This window comes from Sander lucioperca, chromosome 18 (genome assembly GCF_008315115.2).
Source record: "Sander lucioperca isolate FBNREF2018 chromosome 18, SLUC_FBN_1.2, whole genome shotgun sequence".
NCBI lineage: Eukaryota > Metazoa > Chordata > Actinopteri > Perciformes > Percidae > Sander > Sander lucioperca.
This window is the reverse complement of record NC_050190.1, coordinates 22,350,034-22,364,691: the sequence shown is the minus strand read 5'-3', so window position 1 is coordinate 22,364,691 and position 14,658 is coordinate 22,350,034. Positions and strand designations below refer to the sequence as shown.

General features: G+C 39.4%; 3 gene segments (V, D, J or C); 2 read left to right on the top strand and 1 right to left on the bottom strand.

Moving 5' to 3' along the window:
• Positions 1-2,360: 2,360 nt before the first annotated feature.
• On the bottom strand, positions 2,361-4,368 carry LOC116057518. The segment is given in 3 exon segments: positions 2,361-2,934; positions 3,760-3,838; positions 4,198-4,368. Coding segments are annotated over 3 exon segments (426 nt in total).
• On the top strand, positions 4,364-5,121 carry LOC116057521. The segment is given in 2 exon segments: positions 4,364-4,538; positions 4,631-5,121. Coding segments are annotated over 2 exon segments (387 nt in total).
• A 5,077-nt stretch (positions 5,122-10,198) lies between these two features.
• On the top strand, positions 10,199-10,908 carry LOC116057524. The segment is given in 2 exon segments: positions 10,199-10,365; positions 10,458-10,908. Coding segments are annotated over 2 exon segments (378 nt in total).
• The last annotated feature ends 3,750 nt before the right edge of the window (positions 10,909-14,658 follow it).

The following is a 14,658-nucleotide window of genomic DNA, read 5'->3' as shown; positions in this document are numbered from 1 at the left end:
TATGCACACAGTCACAAGAAACAATAAAAATGAATACAGACTCTTTTTACACATAATCTAAAGTACACTTTGTGACATAGTGTTGCACATTTATGCAGAAAACAGGCAATACAACTAAATACAGTGTGCATGATGAATATACATGATGAATGTATTTCTGAAGTGTACTTCTGAAGGCTTTTATATGAAACAAAAATCAAGATTCGGAGAGCAGACTTATGTGTTTCAGCAGCACCTCATGTTGTGTCTCTACTCGGTGGTCATGAAAACAAGAAGGGAAATGAAAGTGAATCAAACTGTCAGTTGCGTTCGATGTGGATCAATTTGAAGTCAAAGTTTTTAAATGAAAGAGATACTGTATTTTGGAGTCAGTTGAACAGCCTGCAGACTAAAACACTGCAGATCATGTAAAGTGATAACAAAATCAGCCAAAAATGCCTGTCAAGCTAGCTGGCTTACTGGTCCCACCTGGGCTGACATGAGCTTACCTGTTCTCTGTTCTGTCCTTGTGTGTTAATGCTGGAAAGTTGGAAATTCGCAAGTTGAAATCGACGCGCAATGACGAACGGCTTTTGTGATCGCAGGGTTTTAGAGCAGACAAATGAAACCACACACACGCACACGCACATGCACACGCACGCACACACACACACACACACACACACACACACACACACACACACACACACACACACACACACACACACACACACACACTGACTGAAAAAGATTCACACTGAAACATGTTGACAAAGTCTGATTCTTCTCTGTGTGAGAGTCACTACACATCATAGATGTCTGTCAGCTCAGCTGGTAAAAATGCAGTTTTACAGTGTGAAGGTTGTGGGTTGAAATCCCACCTGGACTTTTTGTCTTTTCATTCTTTCAACATTTAGAGGACTGTTTCATAAAGGCTTCTCTTATTGTGGTTTCTCACCATGAAGGGCATCAAAGTGTCCAAATTGAAGCATCTGGATTAACAGATTGAAGTACATGATCAATAATGAACACAAAATCAATCTCATGTCCATGTGAAGATATTTCACCTGGACAACCAGCAGAGGGCGATCTGTATCTCTTTATGAGCACAAAGGACTTTGGGAAACTTTGCAAAGACAGAAACAGCAGAGAGAAGAGGAACAGAAAGTCCAAAGATTCTACATGTTCTTAATCAGTCCACAGGGAGATGTAGCCTCTACTGACTCCACCTCATCTCTCCCTTTCTGTTTCACAAGGACAGGTGTACCCAAATGTGTTTTGCATGATTTGAATGCATCACTGCTCCTCACAGTTTTAAGTTCTTATGTCACAGAGAGTCTGAACTGTTTCCATGCACTCACACTGAAAACTGCATCAGGATGATGTTGCTAATAACTCTGTTTGTCATGTTGGGTTTTCTGAGTCAGGGTGAGAGATTTTGGAAAATGAATCTCATATTGTGGTTTGATTAATCTCTAATGTATTATAATCTAACCTGCTGATTTTCAAGGTTACATTTCTTTTATCATTTCAGAGTCGTCTGCCAACAATTTTCTGACTCAGGCTGACAAATTCAAGTCTGTTAGTCTTGGAGGGACTGTGACCATCAGCGCCTCAGGGAGTTCAGATATTGATGATGATCTCAGTTGGTACCTTCAGAAACCTGGACAGGCTCCTAAACTTCTTATATACACTTCATCAACTCTCTTCACTGGAACTCCACCTCGATTCAGTGGCAGTAGATCTGGTTCTCACTACACTTTAACCATCAGTGGTTTTAAGGCTGAAGATGCTGGAGATTACTACTGTCTGGGTGCTCATAGTGATGGAGCGTATACACAGTGATTTAGAGCCGTACAAAAACCTCCTTCAGTTTGACTGAAGTGAAAGCGGCCTGCTGCAGGTGCAGAGGGTTGATGAAGAGACTGTGATGAGGAGAACTGGTCCAGTGAACACAACACAAGAGTCATCAAGCAGAACCACAATGAATCTAAATACAACTGACACAAACTCACAGATGCTCTTACACATACAGTTTTAAACTTATATTCTTATCAGTTAATTCAACTCTTTATAAGTACACTAGGAAAGTTAAATTCTTGTTGAACTATAGCCACTGATATCAAATACTTTAACAGTATCTCTATTGATAGCTGCACAAATCAAAAAACTCAAAAAGATTTTTAAACTCAAGCTCAAAGCAGTATTTTAAATTCAAATGTAGCACAAAAAGTACAACATATCCTGAGCTGTAGTATAATATCAGGTGTTATACTGAGATGATCAAGAAGGTATTTCTCATTTCACATTCAATGACTATATTATAAAAGAAATACAAAGACACTGACTCATTATAATCCAATTTTTTTAATGATGGTTTAATGTTCATACCACATTTTTGATGAATGGTTTCCTTTGAGTGAAACTAATAAAATTCAGTTTAACATGAAAAGTGATGAACATTAAGAAGAACATGCAGAAGACTAGTATAAGAAAGCAACATTCACACTAAAACACAGAGTAGAGAGCTGTGAAATGTGCAGAAATATGTTAGCAGAGGAGATGTGTAGCTTCATCAAGATCTCTATCAAAGAAGCAGCATCATTTCCAGACAGGAAGTGTTGCTGAAGCTCTACTCTGAGCAGTGGTCAGGGTCCAGGCTTTGAGTGACAGGGCTCTGTCCATTCAGACTGGCCTCACAGCTCACTGAGCCCGCCTTCCTCCACTGGTCTGCAGGGAGGCTCAGGGTGCTGCTCCAGCTGTAGTGGGCGTCCCCCCCCAGGACCTCCAGGCTGTGGGACACCCCTGAGGAGCTGCTGCTGCCCCCCACCTTCCAGCCCAGCCTCCAGGCTGAGGGGAAGCCCCCGCTGGCCAGACACACCAGTGTGGCACTGCCCTGCTGCAGCTCCTCTCTGGAGGGGGGGAGGAGGCTCAGGGTGGGCCGCACCACACCCACTGGAGAAGGGGGGGGGGAGGAAAGACAAAAAAATCAGAGTGAAGGCTTGGTCATAAAGAAAGATGACATACTGGTCATTTCTCATATTTGATCAAATAAAACAGAATAACTTGTGCTGCTGTTTCTCTCATAAATCACTCAGTATCAGACCAGCAGACACATGGTTCAAGTGTAAATGCAACTACAAAGGTTCATTGATAATGATCATTGATGACATCTTCATATGTGTTCCATAATGTGTGACAGTGAATAACTCGTCCCTGTGATGATTTTCTTCTGTTTAAACTGACAGAGCTGAAACACTCATGTGAACACAGCTCAAACCTTTGTCATCTGTCTCTTTCACTTCCTTTCCACTACATGTCAAATGAATGAACCGTGAACACAAAGATAAACTGCATTTACTGATCAAATCGTATTTGCGTTTAACAGGAATCCACATCAGATTTTAATTCTTAAAATATTTTGAAAAAATATACATATAAAACTATAACAATTATGGTTATGTTTAAAAGAAAATAATTCAGCAAATTCTACATTAAAATGTTTATAATGAAAATATTTAACACATCTTATTATTTAAAATAGAAGACTAGATTTTATTCGGTTTCATTCAAATTTATTATCTAAAGATACAATACTGAATTAACATTGATTTCTGCTAAATTTCTTTTCAGATTGTGACATCAGCCTCACTTCATAAAATAGTACAAATAATCAATGACATTATCAACACTAAACTTGATCACATTCTTGTTCAATATTTGATAAAAAGCAAAAATATCTGCTGTATGTTGTATAAAATAAAAATCTGTGGTACTTACAGTCAACGGTGAGTTTGGTTCCTCCACCAAAAGTCCACCACAGTGATACAAACTCATTAAGTGGCCGTACAAAAACCTCCTGCACTGTGAACAAGCATCTATCCACTGAAAACTCTCTGCTTTTTCTCATTACACAGAAAACTTTATACTTAATTTAATATAGAAGGCTTTAATAATGATACAGATTGAAATTATTGTATAATGAAGATTATTTCTTTCATTTTGCTTTACTTTTCTACACCTGACAGAGAAACAATTAGTCTTCTTGTAACAAAGTCATTTTTTCACAGTTTTATATAAAGTGATACATAGTTAAATGAATATGATTCTTTTAAATAATAATAATTAAGAAACATTTTGAAGAAGAAGTGAAATATGTTATTTATCTTCAGTAAACCCTGTAAGTAATTTAAAGGCAGACAAATAGACATCTCATACCAACCACAGTGGACACAAACTCATCCTTAAATCCTCAACTGCACTTCTAATATCAATATATTCTTCTATTCCATTAAGATCATAGATATTGTTAATCCGAGCAGTATTCCTCCTGATGTTGTGTCCCACGTTGCCTTCAGTCTGTTGAGAGCAGAGAAATCATTTCCATAGAGAGGAGGCTTTGCATGGTCAGCTGATCCTCCAGTGAACTGAGAAGGTTTATAGTCCTGTGAGTTCAACACTGCAGGACTCAGATCTGTCAGTCAACACAGCAGAAAGCACAACCACCATGACTCTCATCACCATCCTCATCTGGACGCTGGCCTGCTGCTGTTTTACAGGTTCATTCACTCAGCAACATTTCAAACATCATGTGCTGCCTTTTCTCTCATTTATTTCTGCTGATAAATGAATGATTGGTTTTTGTCTGCAGGATGCAGCGGTCAGGTGACTGTGACTCAGCCTCCAGTAGTGACATCTACTCCAGGATCCACTGTCACTCTCACCTGTAAAACCAGCAGACCGGTTTATCAAGATAGTGATGGAGATTGGGCTATGTTCTGGTATCAACAGAAATCTGGACAGACTCCAAAGCTCCTAATAAGATATGCGAAAACTCGTCATTCGGGAACACCAGCTCGGTTTAGTGGCAGTGGAAGCAGCTCTGACTTCACTTTGACCATCAGTGGAGTTTTGACTGAAGATGCAGCAGTTTATTACTGTCAGAGTTACCATGAGATAAATAGTGCTGATGTGTTCACACAGTGATTTGTCGTCGTACAAAAACCTCCCTCAGTCAGACTGCAGAGACTCTGAGCTGTTACAGCAGGAACCGACTGCAGCTGCTGAAGAGGAAGAGACTCTGACACAGACCACTGAACACAGAGCTGACAGTAACCCCACCAAGCACAAACCTTATTGTGATCTCTGCTTCTGTCTTCAAAGTATTTTTTCAACCATTTTCAGATTGGAGTAGGGACTTCTTCCAGTTTCTCAGTTTCTGTTGCTACATTATCTCCCTGACCTTGGTTCAGAGTGATCTGGCCTCCGGCTACAAAAGTGTGGTTTATACCTAATTCAGAAAATCAGGATTTTTTAAACACATTTCTTTTTTTATTATCTTGAACCACCTACCCCAAAACCAATCGCAACTTTGCTCTCATTTCTTGTCAAAATTTATGTTGCTTTTCGCTCTTAGGCCATCATTTCTGGTCAAAATGTAAAAGCTTCTCCAGATTCCTGCTGATTCTAGTGTACTCTATTGACTCCAGAGTCACTGTGGATCCAGACATGTTTGTTATATTCAATGATTGCTCTATGTATATGAATGGTTTTAGTGATCTAATTACATCCTAACTCTATGTTCAAAATAATCCTGACAAGCTAATGGCTGATCTTGTGGCTCATCCCCAAATATTAAGAGTGAATCATGCATGAAAGCATGCAGATCAGCTATCAGCTGCAGATTCAGTTGAACAGCCTGCAGACTAAAACACTGCAGATCATGTAAAGTGACAACAAAAGCAGCCAAAAATGCCTGTCAAGCTAGCTGGCTTGCTAAGGCCTTGTGTGTTGATGCTGGAAATTTTGAAATTAGCAAGTTGAAATCGATGAACGTCTTTTGTGATTGCAGCGTTTGAAAGTTTTTGTTTTTGTTGTTTGGATGAGGCAAATTAGACCTCACACACTGAACACTCACACACACAGACCTGTGTAATATGCCTCAGGTGGGATCCCAAGTCTCCACATCCCCAGTCGGTGTCCTTCACCACTGGACCATCTCCAGCACTGATCAACACAAAGAACCAGAGAGACAAAGAAGATCAGACTGAAACTGCAGAAACTTCATCTTCATCAAACAAAGTTTACAGACTGAAAAAGATTCACGCTGAAACATGTTGACAAAGTCTGATTCTTGTTCACCTCATAGATTTCTATCAGCTCAGCTGGTAGAGATATATTTTTACAGTCTGAAGGTTGTGGGTTCAAATCCCACCTGGACTCTTTGTGTTTTCCTTCTGTCAACCCTCAGAGGACTGTTTCATAAAGGTTTCTCTTGCCTTGAATGAGCCGAACAAACTGAACCAGGATCAGTCTGTTTCATAAAGACACTCAGAATGTCATAGAGGAGGAAATCAGTCCAAACTGGACAACAGTTCTCAGAGTGACATACAGTATGTTTGGTCTTTCTTTTAGGACGAGTAGTAAATATTATTATAAACCTTAAACCATGCACATAATGAATTAAAAACCCTTCATAGGAAATATAGGATTGGCTCTAATTAAACGCTAGATAAAAAAAATGTATTTATTTTTTTAAACTCTTAAATTTAGGAAATTGCCAAGTGGAAGATTTTTAGAATGTAGGGCAGCCTATATGGCACTGCATCATATTTCCTCCACAGGAAGGGAACCCTGAAGGACACATTATCACGTTTATTGCACATTGGGCCTCAAGAGAGGGCACTTTTGATATTAGATCTACGGGTATCTAACAGGACCCCACCACCCCCACCCTTGGGTCCACTAGTGTCAGAACTGAAACATCTGGATTAGCAAGTACATGATCAATGATGAATACAAAATCAATCTCATGTTAATATGAAGTTGTGAACCTGTACAGCCAGAATATGGCAGTCTTTGGGAAACTTTGCAGAGAGAAGAGGAACAGAAAGTCCAAAGATTCTACATGTTCTTAATCAGTCCACAGGGAGATGTAGCCTCTACTGACTCCACCTCATCTCTCCCTTTCTGTTTCACAAGGACAGGTGTACCCAAATGTGTTTTGCATGATTTGAATGCATCACTGCTCCTCACAGTTTTAAGTTCTTATGTCACAGAGAGTCTGAACTGTTTCCATGCACTCACACTGAAAACTGCATCAGGATGATGTTGCTAATAACTCTGTTTGTCATGTTGGGTTTTCTGAGTCAGGGTGAGAGATTTTGAAAGTGTATCTGACATTTAGGGAGAATTATATATATGCTGCAATTTCTGTTTGTTCTTTTAATGTTTGCGTCCAGTTTTCTTTGTGTTTTGGTCTTCTTCTTATTATTATAATTTAAACTGCTGCTCCATGTTGTTGGCTATCTAACATTTCTTCTTACGGTCACATTTCTTTTATCATTTCAGAGTCTTCTGCCAACAATTTTCTGACTCAGGCTGACAAATTCAAGTCTGTTAGTCTTGGAGGGACTGTGACCATCAGCGCCTCAGGGAGTTCAAATATTGGTGCTGATCTCAGTTGGTACCTTCAGAAACCTGGACAGGCTCCCAAACTTCTTATATACGATTCATCAACTCTCTTCACTGGAACTCCACCTCGATTCAGTGGCAGTAGATCTGGTTCTCACTACACTTTAACCATCAGTGGTTTTAAGGCTGAAGATGCTGGAGATTACTACTGTCTGGGTGCTCATACTGGTGGAGTGTTCACACAGTGATTTAGAGCCGTACAAAAACCTCCTTCAGTTTGACTGAAGTGAAAGCGGCCTGCTGCAGGTGCAGAGGGTTGGTGAAGAGACTGTGATGAGGAGAACTGGTCCAGTGAACACAACACAAGAGTCATCAAGCAGAACCACAATGAATCTAAATACAACTGACACAAACTCACAGATGCTCTTACACATACACTTTTAAACTTCTATTCTTATCAGTTAATTCAACTCTTTATAAGTAAACTGGGAAAGTTAAATTCTTGTTGAACTATAGCCACTGATATCAAATACTTTAACAGTATCTCTATTGATAACTGCACAAATCAAAAAACTCAAAAAGATTTTTAAACTCAAGCTCAAAGCAGTATTTTAAATTCAAATGTCGCACAAAAAGTACAACATATCCTGAGCTGTAGTATAATATCAGGTGTTATACTGAGATGATCAAGAAGGTATTTCTCATTTCACATTCAATGACTATATTATAAAAGAAATACAAAGACACTGACTCATTATAATCCAATTTCTTTTAATGATGGTTTAATGTTCATACCACATTTTGATGAATGAATACTTTCTCTTTAAGTGAAACTAATAAAATTCAGTGTAACATGAAAAGTGATGAACATTAAGAAGAACATGCAGAAGATGAGTATAAGAAAGCAACATGCACACTAAAACACAGAGTAGAGAGCTGTGAAATGTGCAGAAATATGTGAGCAGAGGAGATGTGTATCTTCATCAAGATCTCTATCAAAGAAGCAGCATCATTTCCAGACAGGAAGTGTTGCTGAAGCTCTACTCTGAGCAGTGGTCAGGGTCCAGGCTTTGAGTGACAGGGCTCTGTCCATTCAGACTGGCCTCACAGCTCACTGAGCCCGCCTTCCTCCACTGGTCTGCAGGGAGGCTCAGGGTGCTGCTCCAGCTGTAGTGGGCGTCCCCCCCCAGGACCTCCAGGCTGTGGGACACCCCTGAGGAGCTGCTGCTGCCCCCCACCTTCCAGCCCAGCCTCCAGGCTGAGGGGAAGCCCCCGCTGGCCAGACACACCAGTGTGGCACTGCCCTGCTGCAGCTCCTCTCTGGAGGGGGGGAGGAGGCTCAGGGTGGGCCGCACCACACCCACTGGAGGAGAGAGAGAGGGGAGGGGAGGAAAGACAAAGGAATCAGAGTGAAGGCTTGGTCATAAAGAAAGATGACATACTGGTCATTTCTCATATTTGATCAAATAAAACAGAATAACTTGTGCTGCTGTTGCTCTCATAAATCACTCAGTATCAGACCAGCAGACACATGGTTCAAGTGTAAATGCAACTACAAAGGTTCATTGATAATGATCATTGATGACATCTTCATATGTGTTCCATAATGTGTGACAGTGAATAACTCGTCCCTGTGATGATTTTCTTCTGTTTAAACTGACAGAGCTGAAACACTCATGTGAACACAGCTCAAACCTTGTCATCTGTCTCTTTCACTTCCTTTCCACTACATGTCAAATGAATGAACCGTGAACACAAAGATAAACTGCATTTACTGATCAAATCGTATTTGCGTTTAACAGGAATCCACATCAGATTTTAATTCTTAAAATATTTTGAAAAAATATACATATAAAACTATAACAATTATGGTTATGTTTAAAAAAAAAAAATTCAGCAAATTCTACATTAAAATGTTTATAATGAAAATATTTAACACATCTTATTATTTAAAATAGAAGACTAGATTTTATTCGGTTTCATTCAAATTTATTATCTAAAGATACAATACTGAATTAACATTGATTTCTGCTAAATTTCTTTTCAGATTGTGACATCAGCCTCACTTCATAAAATAGTACAAATAATCAATGACATTATCAACACTAAACTTGATCACATTCTTGTTCAATATTTGATAAAAAGCAAAAATATCTGCTGTATGTTGTATAAAATAAAAATCTGTGGTACTTACAGTCAACGGTGAGTTTGGTTCCTCCACCAAAAGTGTACCACAGTGATACAAACTCATTGAGTGGCCGTACAAAAACCTCCTGCACTGTGAACAAGCATCTATCCACTGAAAACTCTCTGCTTTTTCTCATTACACAGAAAACTTTATACTTAATTTAATATAGAAGGCTTTAATAATGATACAGATTGAAATGATTGTATAATGAAGATTATTTCTTTCATTTTGCTTTACTTTTCTACACCTGACAGAGAAACAATTAGTCTTCTTGTAACAAAGTCATTTTTTCACAGTTTTATATAAAGTGATACATAGTTAAATGAATATGATTCTTTTAAATAATAATAATTAAGAAACATTTTGAAGAAGAAGTGAAATATGTTATTTATCTTCAGTAAACCCTGTAAGTAATTTAAAGGCAGACAAATAGACATCTCATACCAACCACAGTGGACACAAACTCATCCTTAAATCCTCAACTGCACTTCTAATATCAATATATTCTTCTATTCCATTAAGATCAGAGATATTGTTAATCCGAGCAGTATTCCTCCTGATGTTGTGTCCCACGTTGCCTTCAGTCTGTTGAGAGCAGAGAAATCATTTCCATAGAGAGGAGGCTTTGCATGGTCAGCTGATCCTCCAGTGAACTGAGAAGGTTTATAGTCCTGTGAGTTCAACACTGCAGGACTCAGATCTGTCAGTCAACACAGCAGAAAGCACAACCACCATGACTCTCATCACCATCCTCATCTGGACGCTGGCCTGCTGCTGTTTTACAGGTTCATTCACTCAGCAACATTTCAAACATCATGTGCTGCCTTTTCTCTCATTTATTTCTGCTGATAAATGAATGATTGGTTTTTGTCTGCAGGATGCAGCGGTCAGGTGACTGTGACTCAGCCTCCAGTAGTGACATCTACTCCAGGATCCACTGTCACTCTCAGCTGTAAAACCAACAGACCGGTTTATCAATATAGTGATGGAGATTGGGCTATGTTCTGGTATCAACAGAAATCTGGACAGACTCCAAAGCTCCTAATAAGATATGCGAAAACTCGTCATTCGGGAACACCAGCTCGGTTTAGTGGCAGTGGAAGCAGCTCTGACTTCACTTTGACCATCAGTGGAGTTCTGACTGAAGATGCAGCAGTTTATTACTGTCAGAGTTACCATAGTGGTGGAGTGTTCACACAGTGATTTGTCGTCGTACAAAAACCTCCCTCAGTCAGACTGCAGAGACTCTGAGCTGTTACAGCAGGAACCGACTGCAGCTGCTGAAGAGGAAGAGACTCTGACACAGACCACTGAACACAGAGCTGACAGTAACCCCACCAAGCACAAACTTCATATTTACATTAATCACTTAATTTAAACACATTATTAAACATCTAATGACACCACATCATGTTATGTTCAGATTTAGCTAAAGAGACAAATGTTGCTTGATCACATATTTGACTCATGATTTCTGCCTCGCTAAAAAATCAAGTTCACATTACTGCCAAAGTTTCCTGGCATAATTAAAACATGTATTATTTACTTTTCTTTACTACTATCTAATTTCACTACCATTACACATTTTAAAGGTGAAACATTAACATTTACATGTTTAATCCAAAGCTTTTCATTTCCCACAGAAAGGAGTATCAGTTGAAGATATGAAACCATTACATTTCTTACTACTCTTCATCAAATAATAGACCAAAGACTTCATCATGTCATTCATCAGTGAAAGTTTATTAGCAGCAACATCAATCATCAGCATAACAGTTATTAAGCACACACACATCCAGCTGCTGAGCTACACACATAACAGAGCTGACAGTAACCTCACCAACCTTGTGATTTCTGCTTCTCTTCAAAGTCATAGTTTTTTTTGTTTCATTTTCAGATTGGAGCAGGGACTTCTTCCAGTTTATCAGTTTCTGTTGCTACATTATCTCCCTGAATCTTGGTTTTGGGTGATCAGGCTTTGTGCATTTTAGTAGGTTTTTATCTTTTAGGGATTGTTATTCCTTAAAAATGTACCAACTGTAACTGAAAGCATGCAGATGATCCATTAAAAAGCCGTAATAAGGCAGGTTTACTGTATAATAAGTACTATGCAGGTGGAGGTCAGATGATCAGCTCCTCTATCAGCTGCAGAATCAGTTAAACAGCCTGCAGACTAAAACACTGCAGATCATGTAAAGTGATAACAAAATCAGTCAAAAATGCCTGTCAAGCTAGCTGGCTTGCTAAGCTAGCTAGCTTGACCAACCTGGGCTGACATGGACTTAGCTATTCTCTGTTCTTCATTGTGTGTTGATGCTGGAAAGTTGGAAATTCACAAGTTGAAAACAACACGCAATGAAGAACGGCTTTTGTGATCGCAGGGTTTGAAATTTTGAGTTTTTGTTGTTTTGGAGCAGACAAATGAAACCTCACATATTCAACACATACACCTGCTTAACATATCTTAGGTGGGATTCAATCCCACATCTCCACATCCCCAGTACGTGTCCTTCACCACTGGACCATCTCCGGCACTGATAAACACCAAAAACCAGAGAGACAAAATAGATCAGACTGAAGCTACAGAAACTTCATCTTCATCAACCTGCAGAGAAACAAAGTTTAAACACTGAAAAAGATTCACACTGAAAGATTAGATTAGATTAGATTCAACTGTATTGTCATTGCACAAGTAAGGACAACCAGTACAACGAAATGCAGTTTAACATCTAACCAGTAGTCCAATCATTAAAAGTGCTTTTTCTTTATAGCAGTGATTAAAAAATACATAAAACAGAATGCAGTATGATCATGTTAGTCCATTATTAAAGTGCATTAGCAAATAAAGTGCATAGAGTTCGGAGAAATCAGACAGTCCATAGTCCATATAATAGTAGAGACAGAATGCAGTATGATCATATATAGTGCATTGTTGAGGTGCATTAATAAAGTGCATAGTCAGACAGTCCATAGTCCATGTGCAAAAGAAGAGAGGGTGGTGCGGGGCGGGGCAGGGGCAGGGGCTAGTGTTGGGTCTTGGTGTTGAGCAGCGTTATGGTGTTGTGAAAAAAGCTGTTTCTGAGCCTGCTGGTGTGACTCCTAAGGGACCGTTCGGTATTTATGGAATGGACCACCGGAGGAAAATAGGGGAGGGTCATGTCTTTTTATTTTATGCTGAGGGGAGGGTCATCCAACATTTTTTAGTCTGGGTGGGGGGTGTCACCCAACTTTTTTATTCATAAAAAGAGCAAAATTTCAAAGTGGCTTGTTTGGTGCATATTTATCCATGTAGCTCTCAGTCTCGGCCCCCTACCAGATGGTCTGACCGCATACGCGGAGTTTGCTGGGGGGGCAGGAGGAGCACTGCCCCTCTGGTGGCTCAAACGGGTAATTCCATTGTTTAAAAAATGAGTGGAATAATTACATCTGGCATGACCAGATATTTTATAAATATCTTAAATAACACAAAACAACTAAATGGTGATAGGTAATACATCAGAGTTCATATACTGCTTTAGTAAAAAAAAATATTACCTGGCTGACGATGGGAGCAGCAGGACGCAAAAAACGAAAGTTACTGTTGCACTAGTCTGGACATCTTGCCGTGCCAATCTTGCAATAAAGGTTTCCTAAATGCCATGTATATAAATGTGATGTCAGCTTACTAATTGATTGCGGGTTTTGTGTAGATTTGGACTTGTATACGTTTATTCCACTTTGTTTAAACGGTGAAGTGGAGAGGCCTCGTTCACCTGTTTAGAGCTGGCTGGTGAATGTGACGCTCGTATCGGCCTTGCTGGATACACCGTGTCATTTACCTTTTTGTGGATCTACTGATCGCTGTGGATTACTTTTTTTTCGTGTCACTGGATTACGGCAAAATCAAGGCAAGGCAAGATCTTTTTTCTCAACGTGTCTTAACGTTTTATGGTGAGTTTGGAGAGGCATCTCAACAGACTGTAGGTCCAACACTGATTGTTCACTGTTACATTTTAGTTGAATTTAAGCGTCTGTCTATTGCGTTCCAAAACAGCCGTGCCGCGATTGGATTTCATAAGAGCGAATTGTTAAATTGTTACAATGTAATTTCAAATCTGCTTTAAAAATAAACATATATGTTTTGGAATATAATGTTCAGCTTCGGCAGCTTTACCTATGTGCTAAAATATACAATGACGAAGCCTAGTGACGAGTCCATAGCAACCAGTGTTGAATTGGTTAGCCTATATCCCAGCGTCCTTTGCTGAATGGTCGCAATGTTTTATTGTTTTATTTCATATGAATACTAGTTTACTAGAGGAGTAACTCAGTATTTGAAGTAATGCAGTAATGCATGAAGTGTGCATTTAGTTTCCAGTGTTTATTGTATTTCCACAACAATGTTAGTGAGTAAATCCACTGAAATGGCCACCACACCATAACAGAGGAGTGGGATGTGTAAGATGAGAATGCAGAGGTTAACGCTTGTTCATCATGGCTATAAAAATCAAATGGTAAATGTACTTCTTTGCTAAGTACAAACCTACATACAAGGGGAGGGTCATGCTTCTTTTTCAAATCATTTTGGAAGGTCATAGGACAATTGTTACTCACATCACGTTGGGTCACGTCTTTTTAGGTTAGAGGCCACAAAACTCCTCCGGTGGCCCCTTAATTAAATAACGAACAGCCCCTAAATTAATGATTGTTTTTTGTCTGCAGGATGCAGCGGTCAGGTTACTGTGACTCAGCCTCCAGTAGTGACATTTACTCCAGGATCCACTGTTACTCTCACCTGTAAAACCAGCTAAGCTGTTTACAGATGGTCTAATAGCAATGAGGCAATGTACTGGTATCAACAGAAATCTGGACAGACTCCAAAGCTCCTAATAATAAATGCGAAAAAGCTTCAATCAGGAACACCAGCTCGGTTTAGTGGCAGTGGAAGCAGCTCTGACTTCACTTTGACCATCAGTGGAGTTCTGACTGAAGATGCAGCAGTTTATTACTGTCAGAGTTACCATAGTGGTGGAGTGTTCACACAGTGATTCACAGAGCTCACAGAGCTCAAAACACATATTCACACTAAGATATTGATT